The 27,328-nt window shown below is 45.7% G+C and overlaps 1 protein-coding gene across 1 annotated transcript; it reads left to right on the top strand.

Annotated features, from left to right (window-relative positions):
- Positions 1-1,491: 1,491 nt before the first annotated feature.
- On the top strand, positions 1,492-20,351 carry LOC139664878 (membrane-associated guanylate kinase, WW and PDZ domain-containing protein 1-like). The gene is made up of 10 exons (XM_071543860.1): positions 1,492-1,513; positions 1,779-1,870; positions 2,765-2,957; positions 4,722-5,099; positions 7,459-7,626; positions 11,115-11,208; positions 11,579-11,669; positions 12,591-12,734; positions 15,063-15,201; positions 18,244-20,351. The coding sequence occupies exons 1-10, from the start codon at positions 1,492-1,494 to the stop codon at positions 19,509-19,511; spliced, it is 2,589 nt and encodes an 862-aa protein (XP_071399961.1). The 3' UTR covers positions 19,512-20,351.
- Positions 20,352-27,328: the final 6,977 nt, after the last annotated feature.

The raw sequence follows: 27,328 nt of genomic DNA on the forward strand, positions 1-27,328 counted from the left end.
AGAACTCAGGCCACAGATTTGAGAAGATGGGGAAACCTGCCCATGCTTGATTGGCCGTCATTTTGACGATTGTTCAGCTTTGCCTTAGGTTCCCATTTTCATTTCCTCGCCATTTGAATTTATCTGGGCTTGTTCTCTCGCAATCATCACCCCCCATAGGATAGCAGTGCTACAGGTACTCTGATATTGATCGATTCACGCCCAGTTGCCTCACTATGGGGATCATTTATAGATCTGTTAATCGACACGGGCAGGGTGTAACTGCCCAGTCGACCCCCCCAGTGCAGGCGCAGATTGCTACAGTTAGCCTTTGACTCTACCTCTCCCAGTTTCTCCACAGTTACATTGTGATGGATTGAGAGAGATAGCTCCACTCCACGGGGATTTTAACTGTTGACTGAAGGAACAGATTGGAAGCAGGCTGGTTTTGCCTTCTGCCATCCTGCCGGCTCTTAGTGGCTTTAGTGGCCTTGGCAGCAGCGGTCTGGGCTGGAGCAAAGGGATTTGCTCAGAGTTGCACGCTTGTCAGCACGTACTGCACAGCTTTGACCATATGATGCAAATGCATGCACATACATACATAAGCAAATACACGCACACATACACATGCGTAAACAAAAGAAACCCATATGTGCGCCGGAATGAGGCCCCACACATACACACACATCATGGGCGCACACACATAGACACACACACTCCCCCTCTCCCTCCCCAGGCTCCCAGTAGCCCCCTGAGGCTCCCCCATCTCCACTGCTACATGAACCATGAGCTGTCAGTTGCTGCAGTGCACTGCTTCTTAGCACCACAGCACCTTTTTGGTGACAAGTGCGTGCACACACACACACATACACACACACACACACACAAATTCAGTCCTTTCTCCCGTGGTTGGGAGTGGACTGTGAACTAGGCATACCGCTGAGGCCCTCTGCTCAATAATATATAGCCTATTCCAACATGTATTACCACTGCTGACGGGTGGGAAGTGCTCTTGCTAGTCTTCTGCTACTTAGGGGAGAGTGGAAATGGAGTTGCATGTCACACGTCACTTCATAAAAAGAAACAGCATTGTCCAGTGGATTAGTAATGTCCATTCTGTGAGAGCATCACTAAAAGTGGATGTTTTGAAAAAGTTGAGATGGGGAATAAAAAAAATAAAACTTGCTGTTTCAGACATCAGAAGGGAATTTTATCCGGATCATCTCTAATTATGGGACCACTGTATGAGGCTACTCCGAATTCTTAAGCAGCCTGTCTAGCTTTTGATACTTTATTTAAGCTCTGTACCTGGGAATAGATCTTTTTCTTTTTCTTTCGTTTTTTGATGAATCAACTTGCTAAGCTCTATACCGAGAATAGATCCTTTTTACCCTTTGATGGATCAGTTATGTGTTCTTTTCCCAAAGCCTCTAGACAGATTGTTTGTGCAAAGTGCTAGCTCAGTGACATCGCTTAGAACAGTCGGGAGGAGGTTTATTTGCATATCGACCAATGGTTTGGATCCCCAAGAACGGTAGGTGTATCCATTATGGTCATGCCAGTGTCACTATACCGCTGTGCCCACACAATGTCAGTTAGGGCATGACTTATAGCCTGATTAGCTAATGTGATAATGATGGAGTCACACTAAATGACTAATGGCATGCTGGTGCGATGCTGAATTCCTGGACAGTTTGTTGGTACAGTGCAGTTACTGGGGCAGGAACGTGAAGTCCAATCCCTTGATTGGCTGTTGGTTTTAACACAGTAATGTTACTGATGATTGGTTGTTGTTGCAGTTCCAGACTTCCAGGAGCAGGACATTTTCCTGTGGAGGAAGGACACAGGCTTCGGCTTCAGGATTCTTGGAGGCAATGAGCCAGGAGAGCCGGTGAGTCTCTCCCTCTCTCTCTCTCTCTCTCGCTCTCTCTCTCTCTCTCTTTCTCTCTCTCTCTCTCTCTCTCTCTCTCGCTCTCGCTCCCACTCTCTCTCTCTCTCTCTCCCTCTCTCAAGTGTTTTCCCTTTAATTTTCTGATATATTTGTATGAAATGTATAAAGCATGACTAATACGATTTTGTAGCCTGAATAATAATGATTTAAATTATACAGCAAGAATTAAATATTATGTGGTTGATTAATGATGAGAACTCTATATTCAGAAATCTAGTCTGATCTGCATCCATAGGCTTTTTCTAGCCGCGTTTTCTATTTATCTTCTTCCAGTGCATAGTTCTGAGTTTTTGTGTTGGACTCAGACAAATTCATATCAGAGTGATTTCAACAACACTGTTTCTCTTTGATCTGGCCAGTGTAGCCTCAATCAGTCAAAAAAAAAAAAAACACCCATCTCGCAAACCACTTTTTTTTCCCTTCCTTTTTTTTAAAGAGGCCAAGTTGTTTGTTCTTGTTCGCTGGCCTGCGCTGCTCTTTCTTGAAGGAAGAAAAATAATGATTCACTGGAGAGCTTGGCTGGGTTGACTAGTGAGCTGTAAAAAAGAGTAAAGATGCACTGGCTAGGTCTAAACTGTACCAGACCTGTACTACATGTGTGGATATATGTGTATTGTTATGGATATGTGAGTATTATATTTTTGATTCAGGATAAAAAATGTAATTCTGGCTTTGTTTATGCTTTCGTTACACTCTTTAAATAACCGTTTTCCATGCATGAACCCTGTAGAACCTTGTTGCACACAGCTATTGCCAGTCCTTACCTATCCGTCCATGATCTAGGTCTGAGCACACAGTCACAAGTCTCATCCGTCTATCCTGGGTGTCTTGTAGATCTACATCGGCCACATAGTGAAGTACGGTGCGGCGGACGAGGACGGACGCCTGCGGTCCGGCGATGAACTGATATGCGTGGACGGCACGGCGGTGGTGGGCAAGTCTCACCAGCTGGTGGTGCAGCTGATGCAGCAGGCCGCCAAGCAGGGCCACGTCAACCTCACGGTCCGACGCAAAACCAGCTATGCCGGTAAGGAGCACGGGGGTAAAGATGAGGGAGCAGCCTGTTAGAAACCTGCTGACGGTTCCAGAAAAGTCAATGGTTGGCAGCCACTCCCACATCGGTTTAATATCTTTCTGTTGGCTCAAGTTCAAAAGCTTGTCCAAGGTTGGCAAATGTTGGCTAGGTCTGTCAGAGACCCAAGACAAGAGTGAGAAAATAAGAGTGTGAGATGAAAATATGGACTATGACTTCAAGTCATAAGTGATTTAAAGCCACACTGAAATGAGAAATGACTTTTTGGCTTTTTGAGCTCATTCTATCATACCATACACCTATTTGACAATTTATGCCAAAACAATCTTCAGTGGTGACACAGATTTTTGAACAATCCCGCCCCTCTGCCTCTCCTATCAAATAAACTCCCTCTCTCCCTAACTGATATCTGGTTTCCACTTTTGAATTAATCCTCCCCGCATTATGTCCCGCATTAATATCCTGTTTCAACAGGAAATCCATCAAATTAAGGAAGCAAGATGCTCTCAAAATGCCGTTTCATTGTGACTATAAGGGGAGTCTTTAACGTCTTTTAAGTGTACCTCTAATTGTCTCAGCTAGAAGTGTATTTCTCCTGTATGTTTACATTGGGTCCTCTTAGTTGCTGTTTACATATGTGAGCGTGTCAGTGAATGTATTCCATGTGGTATCAGCAATGCCATGCATTATTTATTGGATCCTGTGCAGAACAGAACAACACCTGATTGTTCATTTGTGTCCGATAGCGTTATGTCGTTACAGCCCACGCTGTAATAGTACAACAGTGTTCCGCAGCTGAACAGTGCGATGTGCTTTTCAGCGCCAAGGCCCCCATTTATCTTCATCGCAGTTCCATCAGGAGCCCTGGGACCTGCTTGCTATTTGCAAGGGTCGCCCTCTCTCCTTGCTCTTTAACAGTCTGGGCGTGTAACGGCAGGAAACGCTTGGCCGCTACAGCGAGCAAACACCCCCACCCCCGTCCCTGCCCCCGCTCGGCTCGGCTCAGCTCTGCCCCTCAGCAGGCGATAAAGGAGGACCCATAAATGTGATGGAGAGGGTGGTCAACCTTCTGCCTGATGGGAACGGCCAGACATTAGTGCATGGCTGCTCTCCGTCTGTCTCAGAGCGTCGAAAATATGAGGCGCCGTCCACGCATAGCTCTACAGGAAATGAAATGTTGAATGAAATGTCCAGACACAACAGGCGAGCGAGCTGCTTCTTAAGATTTTTTTTTTATTTCTTCAAAAGAGGATCAGTGGATAGATTTGTTCCCCCCAAGCCGTCTGGCTTTTATCATATGATTAAGCTCACTGAGTGAGGAGAGAAGAGGGTCTGTGTTCATTTACAGACTTTTTCATTTTTAGATTGCACTGATGATGTAACAGTTTGCTGACTTGTCAGGTCCGAGAGTTATGATTTTATGCTCTCTTGTCTTTTTATGTACTGGTCCCTGTCTTTCTTTTACTCATTACATTATGTGCTGTTCTTATGTAACATTGGCTGGCCTAATTTGGCTTCACACCTTTTCTTTTATTGCCCAATGCTGTATCTGTTTGTCTTCATTCTCCTCTTGATCTTCTTGTGTTTCTGCTCTGCCTCACCTCCCCGTCCTCCTCGCTCCATCCTATTCAATCCATAAATCTCGCTCTCTCTTCCTCCTCACTGTTTCCTGTCCACCCCTTGCTCTTGCTGTCACCCCTCCACCCCGTATCTTCATATATCGTCCTCCCTCTCCCCTCCCCTCCCCTGCCCCCCTAGTTAAAGCGGAGGGAGACGTGCCCCCGTCGCCGGCCTCCTCCCACCACAGCAGCACCCAGGCGCCCAGCCTGACGGAGGAGATGGGGAAGCGCACCCCACAGGGCAGCCAGAACTCCCTCAACACCGTCAGCTCCGGCAGCGGCTCCACCTCCGGCATCGGCAGCGGCGGAGGGGGCGGCGGGGCGGGGGGCAGCGGCAACGCGGTGGCGGTGGCAGCGGCGGCCGCCCCGGTCTCCTCTCTACCCCCCAACGCCTCCTCCGCCGCCCCGTCCTCCGGCCTGCAGCCCTACGACGTGGAGATCCGCCGCGGGGAGAACGAGGGATTCGGTTTCGTCATCGTCTCGTCCGTGTCACGGCCCGAGACTGGCACCACCTTCGGTAAGAGCCGGCGCGCTTTAATGTCGAATGTAATTGACACGTTAAGAAATGTGTTCCAGTACACTGTTGTTGACTCTAAATGCACATATTGCAAAATTTGTTCCACTCAGCGAAACATGAAACACACTCTATAGCTTTTGCTCATCACTGGGGCCTTTAATCTTCCCATCTCCTTTATAGACTTTCTTTGTATCCATCCTAAAAAACTCTGAACACTAAATAGTCTGACAACCAGCATGGACTCTGGCTATTTACAGTCCCGCCAGATCAATACCAACGCTCTTCAAAGAAGTGGTTCTTCTTTCCCATTTTCTTCGGAGCCTGTCAAACCAAGACACCGAAACTCTTTCTTCGCCTGCAGCTGCCGCTACACTCACACAAGGCTTTCATAATTGATCACAAGTGAAGTGGGTCTTACATAAGGCACTTGTATTATTCAGCTGCACTTAAATGGCTTCTGCTGAGCAGGTTGGCACTAAGAGTGTAATGACGACTTAATGAGCCTGAGTGCTGCAAGCAGGATTAATTGGGAAAATGATTAGAGAATAGTATTTAATGCTACAGTATGGGACCAGAAGAAAGTAATCCAAAATCACCTTACCTGACCTTCTGTGCTCTTTTGCATCACTTGGCTGACAGTTAATATCTTAATATCTCAGGTAATAGGTCATCATTGTGAGTTTTTCTTTGGAGATTTTAAATTAAGCTTCAGTAGTACCAGAATAAATGCCGCGTTCTCCATTTGACTTGGTCCCATATACATCCTCACATATAATTTTGTTCAGAGTACCTCTACTTTTCAATTTGCATACTGGTAGTGTCTTTTCTCTGCAGTGTGCTCTTTGCCCTGCTGCCATGGCTTCCTGCCTACACCCCTATGGCATTCCACTTTTCTGTGCTCTTCCCTCTCTCTGGGTGTGGGTGGACTGAAAATCCCCTTATGCTGCTCAACTTCGCTTGGTGGCTAACAAACTGGCAAAGCTCGCAGGCCACAGTGGAAAGCATTGGCAAGCAGATGAGCTTTATTTAATTTAATATGACATGTAAAATCTAATGGAAATCCACCTGCTACAGGCCAGGAGAGAATGAAACTTTCAAACTTGGAAGTTTTGCTGACGTTGTTGTGTGGGTTTCTGAGTGCGACAGAGAGGAATGGTGCATGCATGTGCTATGGATAAATCAGAAAAGCGAATTTCCTACTTGGTAGTTAGCCAGACTATCATCATTTTTTTTTAAAGCAAGAATAAGCCAAATCCTCATCATCCTTTTCACAATGTTCATGTTTGCTTATCGTTTATCTTCTGGGTTTGATTTCACAACCAAATAGCAAATGTGAATGCTGCTGCAAGTTGGAAAATCACTTCCTTCTGCTCAGAAACCCAACAGCACCTTGGTCTCTCTCTCTCTCTCTCTCTCTCTCTCTCTCTCTCTCTCTCTCTCTCTCTCTCTCTCTCTCTCTCTCTCTCTCTCTCTCTCTCTCTCTCTCTCTCTCATCCACCCTCCACTCGGTAGTTCATAGCCCAATAGGCCTAGATGCAGTTGGAGAGACAGGAAGAAGTCGGGGTGAGACAACTTTGTAGTGCCATGAAAGGAGGAGGCGGGTGGAGAGATGAATGTATAATAATGAAAAGGGAGATGGAGAAAGAAAGAAGTGATTGTGTGCTGCATCTCTCTCTAGTGACTGATGGCAGACTGCAGAGAGCGAGAAACAGAGAGACCTCAGGGTAGTTGGTGAGATGTCAGCTCTGATGTATACGTTTGTCGTCTCCAAGTTTCTGCAGGTGTCGTATTACGGGTGCCGACACCAACACAATTTTCTCATTATTAGCTTTTTGCCGCATCGACTCTCTCATGCAAATAGAATAATGATATCCGTTTTAGAAAATTGGAGCTGGAGCAGTATTAAGTAAAAAGGGGGAAGGGAGGAGGAGGACTGCCATATTGAGGAGGAACATATTGGATGTGGAGTTTAGCTCAATTTTCCCACTGATTAATTTGAAAAACCAATTTACAAGAAGAGCAGTGAGAACTGTAAGAGAGTCCCACTTCTTTTTGCAGAGCATATTTAAATTTGCCCTTCTTCGCCAACACTTGCACTGTATTCTGGCATTTTTCTGAGCAGCTTCTCTCAGTGACTTTTGGCTTGGCTGGCTGAATTAACCCTTAACCTTCTGCCCCTCTTTCTCTTGTCTCCTCCTTTCCCCTTTTCCCTCCCTTTTCTTTCTCTCTCATTCTATTCAACAACACCGCACACACACACACACACACACACACACACACACACACACACTGAATCACACAAACGTGTTCATGGTGACCATAGCTGGCAATGCGTGTGTGGCCATGCCCCACAAAATAGGGCGCATCATCGAGGGGAGCCCGGCAGACCGCTGTGGGAAGCTGAAAGTCGGCGACCGCATCCTGGCTGTCAACAGCTGCTCCATCACCAACAAGTCCCACTCTGACATCGTCAACCTCATCAAGGAGGCCGGCAACACGGTCACACTACGTATCATTCCTGGAGACGGTGAGTGGGGAATGGGAGAATGTCATATTGCAGTTACTGTCTCCACTGTCCAAGCCAGTTTCATCATGATTTGTACTTTTCATTGTCTTTTGGGTTTCTTTCTAGTTGTTCTCAAAGTGGAGGCCAATCACCCTCAAGGGTCCTTGAAGGGGTCTTCAAGGGTCCTCACAATAGTGAAGGATATTTAAATTTCAGTATAATTTGATTTGCTAACGAGCACATTCTGCCAATATCCCATCCGGAGCCTTTAGCCAAATATTCACTTCCTTAGGGATCCTTGGTATTAAGAAGTTGGACAACTAATGCACTAGACCTCATTCGTCAAGGTTTTCAGAGTAGAAGTGCTGATCTGGGATCAATTGAGACATTTTTTTAACCTTAATTTATCCAGGAAAGGTCTACTTAGCACTCGTGGTCTTTTTCAGACCCACCCTGGTTCAGATTCAGACAGTTACACACATTCACACGTGTGTCAGACAATCAAATCATCAAATAGATAATAAATTGACAGAACATCTTTGGGGATATTTGGGAACTTTCCCAGCCTCTGCATTCCTGCTTTGGGCATCTCTACACTTCGAAACATGCAAGAGTAATTTAGATGTCTGTCTGCGAGGGAGAGAGAGAGAGAGATGCACAGCTGCATCTGTATGTGTGTGTGTCTTGTCTTGCAAAGTGTTTTCAGGGAAGGTTTGTGCGCACTGCCCGTTGTGTTGTGCAGCTGAAAGCTCTCACTGCACTGCACTGACAGATCACCCCAGCATGCTTCACAAACACTGTTTAATTAAGTGTGTGTGTGTCTTTGGGAAGGCGATACTCCCTGTCAACCTGCGTGTTGGTAGAAATTGGAGCTATTTGTCCGCCGCTCGGTGCTTTCCGGCTCACTTTTTATGGGTGAAGAGCTTTTTCTGTGGAGCAGTTGATGAGAACAGTGAGCCAAAATTGCTCTGCCAAGACGACATAGAGAGCGAGAGACAAATGGAGAGAAATAGCTGGAGATGCTTTATAGAAAAGTTCCGGTTTGTGTTTGTGTGCATGTGTCAAACAACCAGACGCTGTCTGACACAAACACAGACCGAGGGAGTGACAGGAAAAGATTGTGGCTTGTGTATCGAAGTTATTATATCTCTGAGTGACTGCTCTCTTCGCCTCTGTTTACGCATGGCTGAGCATGCCCATGTTTATATGGATCCAATCCTGTCTGAATTTTCTTACGTGAATAAATACCATTGCAGGAGATTCTTCCAAGGTTAAGCCGTGGTCCAGCTCCTTTCCGCGGAACACATCTCTCCCCTCTGTGGCAGCACGGCGGGAGTTTTATAGCGAGCGATGCTGGATACTTCCATAACTGCAAGGAAAATCGGCGCGGCGCCCTCCCTGCCGGCGCACAGTAATCCATACATAAACAGTTAATGCCGTTACGAAAGCCTATGTTTCTGCAGCACGCACATCCATCACGGACCGAGTTCATTGCTTCCCATTGTGAGGGATAAGGGAGATCGAGGCGGCCGAGGTGAGACGGTGTGACCATTTTTATTGTGACACACCCTGGGGGATATTGTGTAGCGCGGCCCGTCCCCACCTCTCTTATCTCCGTCTCTGTTCCTTTGCCTCTCCGCTCCGTTTTCTCTGTCTCTCTCTGCCCGAATTCCTCATTTTGATTGTACCTGCTCTCCTTCCTAACTCGCTCTGTTCGGCGCGGGCGGGCGTATTGCCAAGGCGAGAGACAAATTACCGAGACAGCTCAGTTTTCCGTGTGCCCCCGAATGTTTGGAGCGAGAGAGGAGATGAGAGGCCGTGGGACAATTGTGGAATGGAAGAGAGAGAAGGGGTGGGTGGGTGGTTGGGTGTGTGTGTGTGTGTGTGTGTGTGTGTGTGGGGGGGGGGGGTATTGGATAAATGTACATATGGAAAACAGTTGGAGGAAAGATAAATGAAGGGAGGCAGCAGAATGGAAGGAGTAGCTTATGCAGATGAACAGATGGAGGGGCGAATAGGGTTTACGGGGATGAATGTAAGGCTGCAAAAGTGAGAAAGGAGGGAACGGGAAATATGTCAGGATGTAACGCAGTTCACGGTTGATGCCAGAAAATCTCAAAGAGGGGGGTATTTTAAGCGTGGACCTCATGCTGAGATCCAACCTGAAACTTCCAACACATGCACGCACACACACACACACACACACACACACCCACACACACACCAAGAACTCCAGGTTCTCAACTCGACAGCCCGAAATTAAAGTCGCCCCCACCCCGCGCCGCCGTTTGATTGGCTGAGCCCGTACCTCGTGGGCCACGGGCAATCGAAGACTTAAGCCAACAGGCTCCAAGGGGACTAGTGGAGGTGGAGGAGATGAATAGAGGAGAGGGGAATTGACCGTGGCTGCGCAGAGTGTGAGAGGAATAGCGAGTAGGGGGGCTGAGAAGAGAGGAGGGGAGAGCCGGTAATCAAATAATAGGCCCTTTGGATGACTGTGAGATATAGAATAGGGATATCTGTAGATAGCCAAGCACAGTTAGGTTGTTAAGGAGAAGAAAGGTATCTTTAGGTGCGGCAAGAGTGGTGTAATAATGCCCTGTTTTTATGGTTAGGGCCCGGCACGGATCATTGATAACACAAAATGGGCTTTGGTTAGCTTGAATCAGTGCGAAGATGAAAGACAACAGAGTAACCATGGGCTTTCATGTCCATAGAGTCTGCAAAGAAGTGTGTATGTAGTCCTGGTTGATAATTCACAGGCAGCTTTTCATTCATAATTCACAGGCAGACAGAGTTTCATTCCAAAGTAATATATACGCCATTTTGAAAAAAACAAAAAAAACCACACAATTTGACAGGCGCTTTGACAAAATGATTGATGGCGCAAAAGTAAAACGCTAGTGTTATTCTTGTGTCCCGGATCTGGCTGAGCGGTGGAGGAAGCCTGCAGGCTGGTGGTGACGCCGAGCCCCCAGGTCAGCTAATGTTTTTAGTTGACAGCTCCTGAACATCTATGGGGGTGTGCGCACTGAAAAATGAAAGTGTTCCACCGAAGTGAGATATGGCTTTAATTCCATCAGATAGCGTCTTCTGGGTCACTAGAAGGGCTTCCATCCATGTATTTTGTATGCGAAACATGATGTACTGCATCGGAAAAGCTGTATAGAAATGGCAAATGTCAATAAAATTCACTCAATATTCCAAAAACATTTTTAGGTTTGCTTGAGGCAGAACTGCTTCTTCGACAGTGTGAAAAATGTCCAACATTAGCTGTCAGGAAAAGCAATAATTTGGCCAATACTAACCAATTCTTGAAGTGCTGTCCATTTTTCTGGTGGATGTGTTCTATTTTTTGTGACGTTCAGCAAGCTTGTTTTACTGGCTTCTGCCCAGCCAACGGAAATGCATCTAATTTTATGCAACATTTCAAAAGTTCACTTAAAACTTAAAACAGCTGGATGGAAACATAGCTCATGACAGCCTTTCCCCTCTCTCACCCTCCTCAGAGTCATCGAATGCGTCCCTGCTGACCAACGCAGAGAAGATCGCCACCATCACCACCACTCACACACCTCAGCAACAGGCTGCGCCCGAGCCCAGGTGAGGTGCATCCTGGGAACATGGACAGAACATGTAGTCCGTTTGAAAGGGAGTAGAATGTAATAGTTTGAGGCATACTTGGGAGTAGTTAGAATTATTTTTCAAGATATGCTAATAACTAACTTCATAATTGAATTTCTTTAACGCACATATTCTCTTACACTGCTTTCTTTTTATATTTTTCAGTTTTGTGTAAATGTTGCTCCCAAGGTTAATTGCAGAAAGCACCATCGTTGTCTTTAAGACAGTGCTTTATTTATCATAAAGCAGACTAGATTGGGTGCAATACACGGTAACTAGGTGTAAAATTGCACTTTATCTTAACTAGAAATACTTTCTCAACACACTGCCTGATATCTTTCTGTCTCAGAAACAACACCAAACCAAAACAGGAGTCATTTGAATTCAAAGCACCGCCAGGCCCTCCTCCCCAGCCCCCGACACAACAAGTCCCAGCCCAGGTAAGCAAGGACACTCCAGCCATCCATTTACCTGTCCCTTCATTCATCTACCCATCCATCTATCCATCCATTCCTCCGTTTCATATCTCCATCTATAACCTCCCAGTCATCCACACTCCAAGCAATCAACTTCCCACCCGCATCAACATTCATCTTTTCATCCATCCATCCAACTATTTCAGCACCAACACACCTATTTATCCTCCATTCCTCCATGCATCTGTCCATCCACCCACCCAAGGACGAATCAAGTGTTTTTTTTATTTATTGATTTTTTACGTCCACCTGCTGGCTTTATCGAAATCCATGCATTACGGAAGGCCTGTTTGCTTTCAAAGTAAGCTCTCGGGCGCTGTGTTCCCAGCTGAATTAATCTGCCGGTGTGGAGATGGCTCTCCCAGATAGCATTGATCCTTCGCCAGAGGAGATGAGGAGGGCGTGAAGACAGGAGCTGTTGTGGCTGTCTCCCTGTCCTTGCGGTGCCTGGCCCCCTCTCTCTATGTCTGTGCCCTCTCCCTTTGTCCGCCCAGAGCCCAAGGCATCAATAATTCAGCTGAGCATATGCATGCACACACGCCCGCACACACACACACACACACACACACACACAAACACACACACAGACAGTCTGGCACGACTATTAAATAGGTGTGACTTTCCTGAAGGTGGCATTTGTCCCCTGCTCTGAAATAGGAGCCCACTTCAAAGGACACACACACCTTCTCTCTCTGTCGCTCTCTCTCTCTCTCTCTCTCTCTCTCTCTCTCTCTCTCACACACACACTTCAAATCGAACTGCTGAATCACAAAAGTGACCTTGATGCAAATGTGTGTCTTTCTCCCTGTCTCTCTCTCTCTCTCACTCTGTGTGTGTGTGTGTGTGTGTGTGTGTGTGTGTGTGTGGTCCCTCTCTGTCCGTCAGGAGGCTGAGTTCTACTCAGTGGACTTGGAGCGAGACAACAAAGGCTTTGGCTTCAGCCTGCGAGGAGGCAGAGAATACAACATGGACCTGTACGTGCTGAGGCTAGCTGAGGACGGGGCGGCCGTACGCAACGGCAAGATGAGGGTACGCACACAACACACTGCCAGCCTTTACACACCTTCACATCACACCAGGGCTTCTCACACATGTTCATGTCATCGACCCCCAGTTACACACACATTAGGACCACAGGCCCCCAGTTGATGAGCTTTTGTCTCAGGGACTTGCATATGGGAAGATTTTTGTTGTTGCTGATGTTGTATTTAACTGTAAAATTTAAAATGTAATATACTAATATAATATTATAATAGTTATACATTCTTTAATTAGGATAATTAAATTATAGTGATATTAAACTATTGCTCATTTAGCTGGGGACCCCCTGGTACCCCCTCAAGGAACCCTGGGGGACCCTGAACCTCCACATTGAGAACGACTGCTTTAGACTATACTTTAGGTCCTTAACATAAACAGTGGGCAATTCCTCAGACTGTTCAAGTTCGTCTACTCTATTGCAGTTTCTGTAATACAACCTACTAGTTTCTGTAATACAACCTACCAGGTAGCTCTATGTCTTCATCTCATCATGTATTGAGAACAAATAGGAGTGTAGGAAATTTCTTAATGAGGGCAGTGCTTGTTAATCAGCCCTGTAACTATGTACAAACACAAACAATTACAACTAATATGAAGTTGATGATGAAGAGTAGTAGATAATCCACAAAAGTGCATGCTCTGCCATTTGGAGACGGCTCTCCAATGAAACTGCTGTTACGTCTGTCTTTCACAAACAAGGAAACATGGAAAAAGAGATTTCAGCATTTTAATGGTTAGCACAACAAAATGCCGCATGTCTCCACTGATGACGGCTCCGTCCAAAATGTCTTTCGAAATATCAGGTTGGCAGATTGACTTTTGTTATGTATCTGACAAATCTGCAGCTCCCTGCCTCCAGGTGCAGTGAAGGCATTAGCAGTGTTTGACTGTGTTCCTCGGTGGCTGATGATACTCGCCCTTAGCCTTTACAGCCATCATAAAAATAGCATTCATCAATGTAATTGCCATTACATAATGTACCTCCCCAATTACAGCAAGCTATGCTTCATTGAACCTAAACTGGGTTGCCTCCAGCCTTTGCGCCAAGTAAGAGCTTGCCTGTGTCAGTGCAGTGGCGCACACACACACACACACACACACACACTCAAACACTCAAAGAGCATACTCCCAGAGAGACTATGTACATAAATGTTTAATTAATGTTTCTCCAATACATTTTTACAGCTTGTAAATGCGACGTTCATACGTGCCACAGAAGCTGTCATAGAACTCTAATATTTAACCTTTATTTTGATTAATTGCATAAAAACATGAGCAGATCTCTATTAAAGGAATACTTCCCCTGGGCTGCTTGATTGAATATACAATGAGGGGTTAATTGATTTTCCCTTATGTATATGCATATGAGACATATGCAGAAAGCCTGTTGACATATATGCCTGTGTAGCTATCTGGAAGTTTTTGACATATGCTAATGTGCTACTGTTTGGAAGTGTGTGCGAAGGTCTGTGGGCGTGCATGCATTTGCACATGCATACATGGATACATATGTTTGTGTCTGTGTATGTCTGTGTGTGTGTGTGTGCGCCTTATTAGTGGGGATATTAATAGTAGCAGTTCTGTGAAGCAGAGAGAGGTGTCAGTGAGAGATCCATATTCTGCCAGAGAGGAATTCCCTCGGCGCAGACAGCACTGACAGATAACTTGAGGCGTGGAGGGGAAAAAATTGAGAAGCGAAAAGTATTTCCTCACACTCCTCCTCCTCCCTCTCATTTTCTCTCCCGGCTTCACAGTTACTGCTTTTCAACGCAACTCTCTGGAAACCGTTGATTTTAAAAACAACAAAAATAAAAAAAAATGTTACTTTTGTGAGGTTTACCGTTCAGAGGATTCGATTTGTAACTTTTCCTCATTCTGTCTTCTTGTTTCGCTCTTCCTTCCCTCCCTCTGTCACCGTGTCCCTTTGAACCCGCTCGCCTCTCGTCTTTCCTCCTGCGTACTTCTTTTCCCACTGTCACTCGATTCCCCCCCGTTCTGTCTTTCCTGCGCTGTCTCCTCTCCCTTTGCCGGCTCTCGTTTGTCTCTCTGTTCTCGGCGATTGAACGCTCTCCTTTCCCTCCCTCTCACCTCTCCTCCCTTCCGTCTTCACCTGTCACTCTGTCACTGTGTCTGTCTCTACCTCATCCTCCTCCTCCTCCGCCTCCCTCCCTTTGCTTCCTCCTTCCTCCCCTCCATTTCGTGTTCCTTTTCCCCTCTCCGTCGTCTCCCTTTTCCTCCCCGTCACTCTTGTCTCAAACTTCCCCACTTGTCCCTTTCTCTTCCTCCTCTTCTTCCTCCTCCTCCTCCTCTCTCCAGGTCGGCGATGAGATCTTGGAGATCAACGGCGAGAGCACCAAGGGCATGAAGCACGCGCGGGCCATCGAGCTCATCAAGAGCGGAGGCCGCCGCGCCCGTCTGGTGCTCAAGAGGGGCGACGGCTCGGTGCCTGAATATGGTGGGTCAATCTACGAAAACATTCCCTTCTCCCCCGTCTTCACGCCTTGAGCCAGGGCGGGGGGGGGAGGGGGGAACGCCCGGTGGACGGTGGTGGGTTCAAGGGGAAGAGGTGGGGGGGGGGGAGGGGAGAAGGGCGAGGACTCGTTTACCCTCCCGGGACCCTCCACCCAACCTTGGGTCGCTCCCACCAGGGTTTCTTTCTGGTGGAGGTCACCCCCTGGGCCCCTGTCTGTCACTGCCCGCCAGGGGAGGAGAGGAGGGGAGGGGGAGTTGAGGGGGTGGAGGTCGCTGCCGTGGGTGCTGTCGCCCCCTTCTGCTGTCACCTGCTCTCAGTTTCCATGTCACCCCACTGTCACTTTTCACCTTCTGGCCGCTGGGCCGCTGAGCAAGGCACTCTGCTGGGACTTTCCAGAAAGGTGGTGGGTCTGATTTCAATGCCACATGAAAAAAAAAAAAGAAACTGTTTACATGGGTTGAATGACAAGAATATAGGGAAAAATCATTGTTTCTTGTTGGTGAGATGTACTATTGATGCTCCAAGCCCTCATTAAGTGTTAATTTAGGGTCGAGGGGAAGAAGAAACTTGATCCATTGCATCCCATGATAAAGTGGGAAACACTCTTTGAAATGAAAGCATCTTGCAGCTTTGGATAGGACGCGAACATATTTATGATATTTATTGAAGGTGAATGTAAGCTACTGAACTCTAAGGGTTTTAAGTGAGAACTGTATTCAGAAGAAAGGCAGTCTAATGCTTTTTTTGCCGTTTCAATGAGAAAATCTCACTATACTGTGCTTGACATTACTCACTAATCCGTGGATTTATTTGCACCCACTGTTAATGTCATTGAAAAGCTGTGACGATAGGAACTCTGCCCATCCCCATACAAAAGAAATCCATCGCTCCACTTATATAGACGTTTTGTACAGTGATGAAAAGAATAGAGGCATTTTTACAAGTATTTTTGTTCCATGTACAGAGCCATGAATCAAATCCACATATTAATGGAAAAAGTCTATTGCTGCATGAACTTGTCAAAAGTGTAAATTGAATTTTTTTTCCTTCTATTGTCTATTTTCCATAATATTTATGGAACGTTTTTTTTTTTTATCGTATTGATCTGTTTTGATTGATAGTCACAAGTCATCATAAATGCATTGTCGTTTTTTTTTCTTTTGTTTGTTTTTTTCTTTGAGTGGAGATATATTTGCCTGTCTTGAAAATTCATGTAATTTTATTTGCGCTAAGAATGTGCTGTCTTAACCTGCACCAATATGACATCATGTGAACTTGTATATTTTTGGTCATTTTTTTGTACTTTTTAGTTGACGCACCCTTTGACAGTCTCGCCAGTGTTTCTTTTTTATTTCTGTCGGCAATGTAAAACTGCTTCATACGCTGTTGTTGTGGGTGTGTGAGTCTCACTGTCTCTTTTGGGTTTGGATTTCTGCTGCTTCTTTGTCCATATGTGTGGGAGTGTGTGTGTGTGGGCGAGTGTGTGCAAATGTGCGTGGGCTTGGTTCCAGGACTTTCTCTGTAACTGATGGTTTCCACTGAAGGGTTGGGGTAATTTCCTGGACTGTCTCCTTATTCTGAATGACTCAATGATCAAATAAACACATTTTTTTCATTGAAAAATCAACACCGACAATAATTCTCCTTTTCTTCCTTCAAAAGGTCTAAACCCTGTGCTCTTCTCTTTTTCTGTTTTTGTTTATCTTCCCTTTGCACTGGGCTCTTGTCTTCCTTCAGGGATGGTCGCTCCCCATCTCACTGCATGCATGAGAAATGACAAGATGGGGGAGGCGTCTCTCCTCCAAAATCAGACCACGGTTTGTAGCTGTCCTGCTCTCCCTTCCCCTGTCATCTGTCTGTCTGTCTCTCTCCCGCTCTCTCTGCTTCTCTCTGCTCCCTCTCTCCGTGTGGTGTGGCCTCAACTCACCCATGCCCGTGCTCTACTCCATGCATACGAATCCATTCACCCAGAATGCATTGCCAATACCACCGCCGCCGTCGCCGCTGTTGTCATGCTGACCAATAGGAATGGATTCATGCATACCTCTCCACCAATTGTATTCAAACCTCTGGGCACCATGTCCAGTGCTAAAATGTGAAGAGTGTTAGTTTAGTTTGTTCTTGTTAATTAGTTTAGTTTATCTTCCCTACTTGAGGCTTATCAACTATCAAAGAACATCCTCTCTGCTGTAGCTCTAGCTCAGCAGTTTGTAGTCTGAACATAGCCTGTCTGTAAAGATGTAGACATAAAGTAGAATTGGATAGAACATGTAAGGATTAATCATAAGAATCCAATAATGACAAGGTATTATGCTGACTGCTCATGTAGATGATGTGATGAGATTAATAGGATAAAAATCCTTGAGGTACACTGACATAGTATTAAGAAAGCAATCACATAACATAATTTAACATTGGTCGTAACACAAAAGAATAACATTATTGAAAGGCTACTTCACTGAACATCTGAGTCCAAACTTAGCACTGCAATACTATGAGCCATCGTGTAGTTTTTGGATCTCATCTCTAGCATTTTATTTGCTTTAAACGTTTCCAAGAATCTAAGGCATCACGACAGCGCATGAAAGAGCATGGCTAATCAGTTTAATCAAGCAGCATCATCAACATGCAGCACGTTGGCACTGTAACCAGCCACAGGTCCAGCCGTCCAACCAACCAAGTGCCATTCTGCTTCAGTAAGGTGAACCCAGGTAGACCTGGGGAAAGGTTTGTTGTGGGTAACAAGTGTCTTCAAGCTATGGCTGCTCCACAAGTGTGTTTCACTGCATTTTATTCTCATGTATAAGCAGTTCTAATGTTTTACCATTGGCTGTTGCTGTGCCATCTAACAGTTAGCCATCTTCGCTGGCATTAACATCAGAATGGCTTCCATTGGAAATGTTCTCAGCTTCATGACTGAGTGACTTATGAAGCATGGTTACTGTGAAACCCCATGGGAGGTTTTAGAATCTAGATGCATGTTTGATCCCCCTGCCCTCGTTTGTATTTCACACTGTGTTGCAGACAGCAACGTCGACGGCAGCAGCACAGCCAACCCAGCCGCAGGGTTACAAAACGCTGCGGAAGTGAGCACCCTGCCCCCAACGAATGCACCATCGGAGTCAAGCTACCCACCAGAACCCCACCAACCATCCCGGAGCAAGGAGCCGAGCCGCCACCCTAATGGCACCGGCAAGCACCACCATTCCAACCACCGCCACCGCTCCCCCAACAAGAAAACCAGCACGGGCAAACGCAAGGGGGGCAAGTCCACTGGGAAGGACATATCCAAGCTGTTCAAGAAAAAGGATGACAAGGGAAAGAGCAGTTCCAAGGACGGCCACCACCACCATTCCAGCGGCGGGCACCACCGTAGCGGGCGTCACCATTCGCCCGAGAAGGGCCGCAGCCGGGCACGCAGCGCAGAAAACACCCTGGATGGCCGTCACGGAGGACGTAGCCACGGGCGCTCCCCCGACAAACACCGTACCCACCAGTCCTCCTCTCACCATCGCCACCGCTCTCCCCATCGCTCGCCCTACCGCTCGCCTCAGCGCCACAGGTCCCCCCACCGCTCTCGTCACCACTCTCCCACCCGACGCCACGCCCACTCCTCAGACCCCTACCGCCGGTACGTCTCCCCAGACAGACGGAGGGCCCGGAGCAACGAGAAGCCCGCCGGGGATGTGGCCGTATTGAAGGAGCCCCCCAGGGCCCCTGAACCTAGCCCCCCTCCCGATGACAGCGTCCTCCGGGAGCCCCCGGCCCTGGACCGTCTGAACAGGGAGGCCGCGCTGCCGCGCCTGCCGAGGGAGGAGCGCCTGTATGTTGAGGACAGCCTGCTAATGAGAGCCTCCTCCATGGAGAGGGCCTACAGGGGGGACAGCCTGCTGAGGGAGGCGGCGTCCCGCGACCAGAGAGGGGCGTACGGTGACACCACCCTGCCCAGGGTGCGCACCCCTGACTCAGATTCAGCCTACAGGAGGTACAGCTCGCTGCTGAGGGGGCGCTCTCCTGAGAGGGCGGAGAGGGACGGGCGCTACGCCAGCAGAGGCGCTTCCCCCGAGCCGCGCTACCGAGCCCGCAGCCTGGGACGAGACATCTCCCCGGTCAGAAGCTCCAGACGGGACGAGGAGGAGGAGGATGAAGAGGATGAGGACGATTTTGTAACGGCTAAGGTGAGGGAGTACTACAGCACGCTCAAGTCCAACACCAGTCGCTCCTCCAAGGCCACGCTCCCGGAGCCCAAGAAGAAGACCTACAAGGAGAGCCCCAAAGACCTGAGCATCTGATTGGATGGCTGTCAGCCAATCACAGCCACCACCCACAAAGCACCTCAAGCGCTCACTTCTCCCATTACCACTTGGATCCTCACATACAGAAGTGCACCCAATTTTACACACACAAACACACACGCACACACACACACACCAGACAACACATATATAGACATACACAGACCCTGGAAAAAAATCTAAGTTATTGATTATGTAACATTGTTGAGTTACTAACCAGACAGTGATTCCAAAATGACTTTTAAAAGCTGAAGGGTTTATTTTTTCTTTTCTTTTTTTTATTGTATGTTTTTGATTTTTGTTTTCTTCTTTTTCTTATTTTTTGGTTAAGCATTCTACATTTACAGTAACTCTGACTTTTACAGAAAATGTAAAACCATAAAAAACAATGATGTGCCTAACAGTTCCATTAACGAGCAACTTTTTTTTTGTTTTTGATTTGATATGTGACGGGCATTTTGTGCCGCACCGTCAGATGATGAAATGTATGTACTTTTCCACAAAGAACCCATGGAAGTACCGTGCACCTGGATAACTGTAACCGGTGCTCACAACGATGCTGTGCATGTCTTTACCGGTTTCAATGTCTTCTCACTCTCTCTCTCACTCTCTCTCTCTCTCTCTCTCTCGCTCTCTCTCTCTCTTTCTCTCTCTCTCTCCCCCAGTGCCACTGTTTTTTAGACATTTGACCAGACTATAGCACAAGCCTGCATTTGTTTGTATATTTTTGACAGTTTGCAGTATGTGTACATTCAGAGGTGATCATTTTAAATGAATGAAGGGAAAATTAAAAGTTACACTATGATGATGATGATGATGTTAAAATAAAAATAATATATTCAACAAATGAATCAGAGTGCGTCTTTTGGTGTGTTTAAGTGTGTGTGTGTGTGTGTGTGTGTGTACACGGGTGTGAATGCATGGGTGCATGCATTTTTATATCTATTTGGTTATCACAGGGGTTAAATAGGTTTGTGGCATTTAGTGGCGAGGGTTAGGGGATAGAGAACGCTTCTAAGTCAATTGAAATTCCTAAGAAGTATAGCAATACAAATGTGTGGGTGTGTATTTGTCATAACAAGACAGATATTGGGTGCCAGGTAGATAGTATATCCTAACGGTCTAGAATACTAAGCTCTCATCATTTGAGCAAACAAAAGACAATGGAGAGAGGAGCCTGACATTGTTATCTCAGGCCTTGCAAAAGTATGTGTGGAAATGAAGTCTTTGAAGGAGAGAAGAGCAAAGTGCCGCCTTCCCTTCACCACATCAAAGCTAGGATAGAAGTCTTAACAAAAAGTGTCCCCTCCTTTCCTCCTCTCTCCAGCTCTTACACTTTGATTTGTGCCTTTTCTGTTCTCTGTGGCCCCTCTCTCCCTTTGTCCTCTACACTCCTTTCCCGTCTTCCTCTCCCCTCTGCATCCTCTCTCCTTTCTCAAAGATTTTTCATTTGATAGGGAACAGACCACTGGGATGCCGTGTCCCTAGATGTCAGTACGGTGACAGCGGTGGGTGGATGATGACGCCGGGGAGGGCTGTGTTGTCTGTTTTTTTCCCTTGGCAACAAAGACTGGGAGATGAGAGAAAAACAGCAGAGAACAGACAGGTCACTCCTGCTGACCTGCGAAGGCCAATCGGGTATTTGCTGCTGGAGAGAAATGTAACATTTGTTGTCAGTGTCTGACAACGCTTGACGCTGATGATGTAAGATGAGGCACAGCGTAAGAAACTGGCTGCTACTGAATTCAGTCCACAATGCATGAGGTAATGGATTTAAAAAAACATTTTTATTTTTTAAATCTATGGTAGGTATTGTTTAGGTGGTAGTGAGCCTAATAACATAGTGGTGTATAATAATGGATGTTAAGGCTTTGTTTACCTTCCTCAAACCCTCACTCAGACATGAGATGCACACGCACAGGATTGTGTTTGATCACAATTCAAGCTTGCATTGTATGAGGAGTTTTTCAGGTTGCTGCATGCCAAGGTACTTGATACCACATGTTCAAAAGTGTGCATTCAAGATTACCCTGTGGACACAATCTTTGCAGCTCATGAGAGGAAACGGGGAGCAGAGATGAAGCCTCATGATCAAACGGCAACATATCAGAGCTTTTGGCCCAGTTTCTCAGAGATTCAACAGGGTCTCCATGCATCCCGCTCCTTCAGATGCGATGATCTGAAAGTGTTGTGTTTTCACATGGCTACATTTATGGGTCCCGGCTTCATGCACAAGTGAGAGAAACATGTATGCTAAGACTACTGAGTGCAAAATCTCACTTACACCTGGGGTTTTTCATTGTGTAAACACTTTGCATCCACATTTCATAATCCATATTGTGTCACAATATAGTAGGCTATATATAACATCTAAAATTATATATACTTCATTTTTCTTTGACATAATGAGGCCTATTGTTTTTACCCAAGTAAGAATGGGGTCTTGGATAAGGAATACTGCAATCTGGAGGGAGACATGGAAAAGATGCTTGTATCCTGCGAACACTTCCACTTTCCCTCCCTTCTCTCCTTCCCTCTCACAGTGAAGGGGAATCGGCTCCTAAATAATGGATCTAATCCACTTCCCAGCACCGAAACACTCTCCTCCCCTCCCCTTAAATCTCTCTCTCTCCCCCTCTCTCTCTCTCAGGACGTACTCCACTCCTTCTCATCATCAAATGTAGAACCAGAGCCCTATTTTTTATTGCTTGCGCGACCCCAGAAATGATGAACAGCCAATGTCTGGTGACAATTTATCATGTCAGTGCCAGGGAGAAGGAGGAGGAGGAGGAGGAGGAGAGGGTAATGAAATCTCCAATAACAACATCACTACAGCTGAGCACAGCGACAGCCCACCGGGTCAAGCTTCCAGTCTCCCATCACCTTGGCTCTGGGTGCTCTCGCTCCGACCTTGGACACCCTCCGCTCCCTCGTTGCCATGGAAACACCGGTGCAATGGGTTTCTTACTAAAGCTCACTGGAGCAAAGAACAGTCATGTTCTTTTTAGGCTGTAGACACGCACAAACAAGGCTGGTGGTGGGGGGGAGTAAATGCTCAGAAATAAGAATACAGGATTATTTTTGGATGTGTGCTTGGATTTCAAGTTGCCTTCACTCAAGAGAGACTTTCTGAAATTTGCAGTTACTTTTCTCATAGGAGGGTCTTCTTGAGGCCAACATCCTGTATAACAAGGCTGTTGTGATGCCCGCTGCTGTCAGGCTGCGGACAGCCACACTGCTGTCATGTAGTGGCTGTCCCCTCACCTAATAACTGTCTCATGCTTGACTGTGCATGGAAAATCAGTATTCTCCAGGAGAGAGGTGTGGTGGAGGAATCTGCTGTGGCTGCTCACAGGCCATTATAACCAATGCAGTATGTGTTTTTCAGATCAGCAATAGAGTAACAGTGCTCTATAGACTACAGTGTATCTATAATGCATGCTGCGCTTCGGGCTAATGTGGTACGTGGTTAAGTAGAGAAATTGCTGCAGCCTGTTGTGGATATCGTGCTGATCAGTCAGCAGCTGTTGGAGAGAAATCCACAGATATCACGTTTTGTATTGAACACTAATTTGGAATTAAACTGCATTTTTGCTGCCTTGGTCCGAGACTTCTAGCTTTTTACTGTATCTCCTGTGCCAAATATATTTGACAAACCTCTTCAAAATCCCAGATGTACTTTTTTAAATTTGTGAGAGCTGGTACCTTTTTGTTGATTCAAGGTCCCTCAGATCAAACAGATGAGTGATGTTATACCTACTCACCTCATCGTCAGTTTGTTTGTGATGCTACAGACATCGTTCCATAAGCAGAATGTCACTGACCAATGTGTCCAGTCCTTCGGAAGTGTCAAGTCACTTAAGTGTTGCTTGCTCCAGAGACGTTGCTTCTGGCTTCTCCTGCAATGTGACTCCAAATGTTTGCATGTATGTATGTCTGTCTGAGAGGGATGGGCAAAGACGCAAATCCCCAATTACACTGTGTGATAAGGCAATTGAAGCACTCTAATTTTACTTCTCACCAGCTCTCTGTCTCACAACTAAATCCCTCAGCCCTTTTCTCATGTGTAAGGTATTCTTGATCAAAGGCAATATGTACACCTGGTGATGAGGATAATGCAGTTTCAAGAGTGACTCATACCCTCTTAGTTAGAAATGGCTCGCTGAACACTGTTTCTGGCTGAGTCAATGAAATAGTTATACAGTTATAAGAAATGCATGCTGAAACGTTGGCTTTGCCTGTTGCACTATTAAATGATTAATTTCAAACTTTGTGTATGGCAGTGTGGTCAAGACTATCCAAAGAAGAAGATACCATCCAGACCTTTTGGTCAGCACTTTTTGTTCAAAATTCCCTTTGGAATTGTTTACAACAAAAAGAAAAGCCTCAAGAGTTATTTTTTCCCAAGTAGTAAAAAACAACAGTGCAGAAACTTCTTGCATTGTCCTTGTGCAGGATGCAAAATGACTATCTTTTGCTTTTGTCAGTCTTAAGAGAGACGGCATCTGAAAGTATTACTGTAAAGTTGTCTTACAAACAGGATTACACCGTCTTTTGTGTCAGTTTCATGCAGGAGATACTGAGCTGGAGGACACAGAGGCCTCGGTGTTGGAGGCAGTGGCGGATGCTCCCTCCTCCTCCTCAAATGGGTTCTTCCCACAGCAGAGCATGGTGATCATGCAGTGGTGAAACTGCTTGTTCGCGCGGATGTAGATCAGAGGGTTGTACGGGGCCGAGCTCTTGGCGAAGAAGCCTTACGAGATACAGCCAGTGCATCCTAGGACAAAGTATCCGTGCATCGCTGTACACACGGTCGTGGTGAATCCTCCAATGACCATGAAGAGATTGGCAAATGTAGTTGAGCGGCGTCTGGAGCTTCTTGTGCTCAGTGGTGATGTAGAGGGTGAGGGAGTTAATGTGGAAGCCGATTACTATGAGTAAGAACATGTAGGCAGCAGTATAGAGAAAGCCCAAGGCTCAGCTATGTAGTACTGTGGATGCCTACCATGCAGGAAGAACCTGACATGTATGCCGGTAAGGCTTGAAAAAAGCCTTCTCCAAGCCGTCCATGGCTGCTGTATGTGCATGTATGGGACCTACAGAGGGACATTCGGATGGTGCTTGTTTTCCTTATGTGCTGGCTGCCCCAGCGTTACCTCTTATAAAGGATCTCATGAGATTGCACGCCCTGCACTGTCAGCAGAAAATGAAATGAGGATATAGAAATAATCCATCACCTGTGGCAAGTAGACCTCCTTCACTGTGCTGCAGCTATCCATCAGGTTACTGCTCTATCTCATTAGCTGCAACACATGAGTGTAATCTGGAGCATAATTAGAGTTTGTTGTGACAGTGTCAGCCACACTGTGAGTGTTGGAGTTGTCGTCGGATTCAGAGAGGAAATCAGTCATATGTTCAGTACAATTCTACAGGCAAACATGCTTCAAAGCCCTGCCTTCATTTCACCAACATTTCTTTTTTTAGATTTGACAATGTCAGGTTAAATATTGATGCTCTGAAGTTGCTTCAAAGGACCTGAGAGGGGGAAAGTGTTATTTTGGCACCACGCAAAAGGAATCTTGAGATTTTCTTTGCCGGGTGTGAGGAGTTGGGAAAAGCGGAAAAAAAATCGTATCATGATCTATTCATATGGTGAGCCACAGATGTACCTCTCATCAATTAAGCATCACATGGAAGGTTATTTCATTCCTTAATTACAGGGCAGGGTATTACTTTACTATACAAGGTGGTCCATATACCTTGATACTGTATGTAAAACTGTATCTGAAAATATAAACACATGCCATACAAAAACATGGCTGGATAAATGAACCCTCCAGATGAAGAGCCATATAAGTTTGTTTTAAGTTTCCAGATGAGTGATGTTTTCAAATCTCAACAGCAGACAGCCTGGGTGGTATACTTTTGGATAATAACAATCACACTTCAATGATGTGGATTGACTTCAACCACCAGTACACAGGCTTCTTAAAAACTATCTTCAGTGAGTCTACATCTGAAAGCTCAAATCTTCTATGCATACATTGATGCCAACAAGTGCGTTGAATTATTAGTCAAACAGAACCAAATGGGGATCATGCATATTTTGTGCAAATTTGTTCCAGGGTAAATAAATAATTAGATAGACATCACATCATATGATCATCATCTGATCAGCATCTTTTAAGAATTCACAAATTAGACCTACACATGCAATACACCATATATAATAATATCATAAATATGTGGTAATTTGTTCTGGTGAGAAGATAATTAAGAAAGATAGGTAAGAATAATTAACTAAATGTTGCCTATAACTGTCTTTTTTGAATTGCAGATGGACATTTAACACTGAGGTTGTATGAGTATTAGGAGATGAAACAAGAAATTGATTTGACTGTTTATTCACATCCTCAATATGAATGAAGAGGAATGGTGATTGGTTAATAATTTAAAATTTCCATGTCTTCCACCGCATCAACCTCTGGTGGTGTGGCAGGTTCACCTCCATTGGCTCACAGGTGTTTGAGGAATGGCTGGTGCTTGGTGAAGTGTAAACAGTGAGACGCTGGAACATGTAACTAAATATTTGGTCCACTGGTCCTGATAGATGCTGGACCATGGAAACTGGTTGGTCACTGGGTTTGATGGGAAGCAGCCATTTCCCTGATTGAAGGGCTGCTCAGTAAAGGGAGAGGCTGCCTCTTCCCTGATTGGTCCCTCGGTTGAAAGACCAGCTACGTCCTGCAGTCTGATTGGTTGACTGAGTGGTAAAGAGTCCCACATTCTGAGTCAGCTGGCTCTTAGATGATGCAGGCTTTGCTCTCTGATTAGCAAAGGAAGTGAACAGAGTAAAGGCGGGTCGTTTCCTCTTGTTTGACCAGCTGACTGACTGGCTGTCAGGCTCAGAGGGACCATTTCTCCAAGAAGATTTGCTCTCGACTCCTTAAAGCCTGAAGAGTCTTCATCATCAGAGTCAGATTCAGAAGACTCATCTAGAGACGATTCTTCATCCTCATCCTCGGTGGATGAGTGCTTCTCTTTTTTAGTGATGGAACAGCTGAAAAGGAGAGGCTTGCTCCTCCTCCTTGTGTGAGGGGAGAAGGAGGGCTGGTGAAAGGAACCAGCTGAAGACACAAAACCACAGTTTGATCAGTTGAGAAATACTACAGTAACATCAAATTTGGTCTAAATACATTTAATCTACATATTTGGCCTATATAATGTTCTCATATGACTACAAATATTAAAAAGATTGCTTCATTTGATGAAGTATGTTCATTAATTTGGATACAAGAAGAGCATTATTTTAGTCACAGGACATGCAAAACTCTTTCTCATGCCATAAAAATGAACATAACCTGAGCAGTAAAGATCCAAGTTGGACATATTGATGTAGCTGCAGTTTGATATAATTACACTGAGGTGGTAGTGACTGTGTTTCATGCAGATTGTTTGGTGCAGAATGACAAACATTTCAGTGAGTTCTGGAATGTCACCATGGCAACATTGCTTTATGACAGATGCCTATGTTAAGGTCTTCATTCTGACTTGTGACATCATCACAGCATCCATAATAGATTACATGTGATATTATATGATATGAGGAGAAAGACATGGGTAAAAACAGGAAGGCAGGAAACTGGCTTTTGAGACTGGATGCTTTACAAATGTTTTCTGAACCACTGAATACTCGTAGGAAGTAGTTTGCTTATTGACTCATTATGGTATGGAATCCTGTGCTTGTTGCAGGACATATGACCTATAATACAATACAGTAATCAGTTGGTCTTCAGCACAATAAAAAGGACTGC

Source organism: Centroberyx affinis, unplaced genomic scaffold (genome assembly GCF_046629955.1).
Source record: "Centroberyx affinis isolate AG114_WGS23_722 - 3 ecotype Tasmania unplaced genomic scaffold, CSIRO-AGI_Caff_v1 ptg004388l_1, whole genome shotgun sequence".
Taxonomy (NCBI): Eukaryota; Metazoa; Chordata; class Actinopteri; order Beryciformes; family Berycidae; genus Centroberyx; species Centroberyx affinis.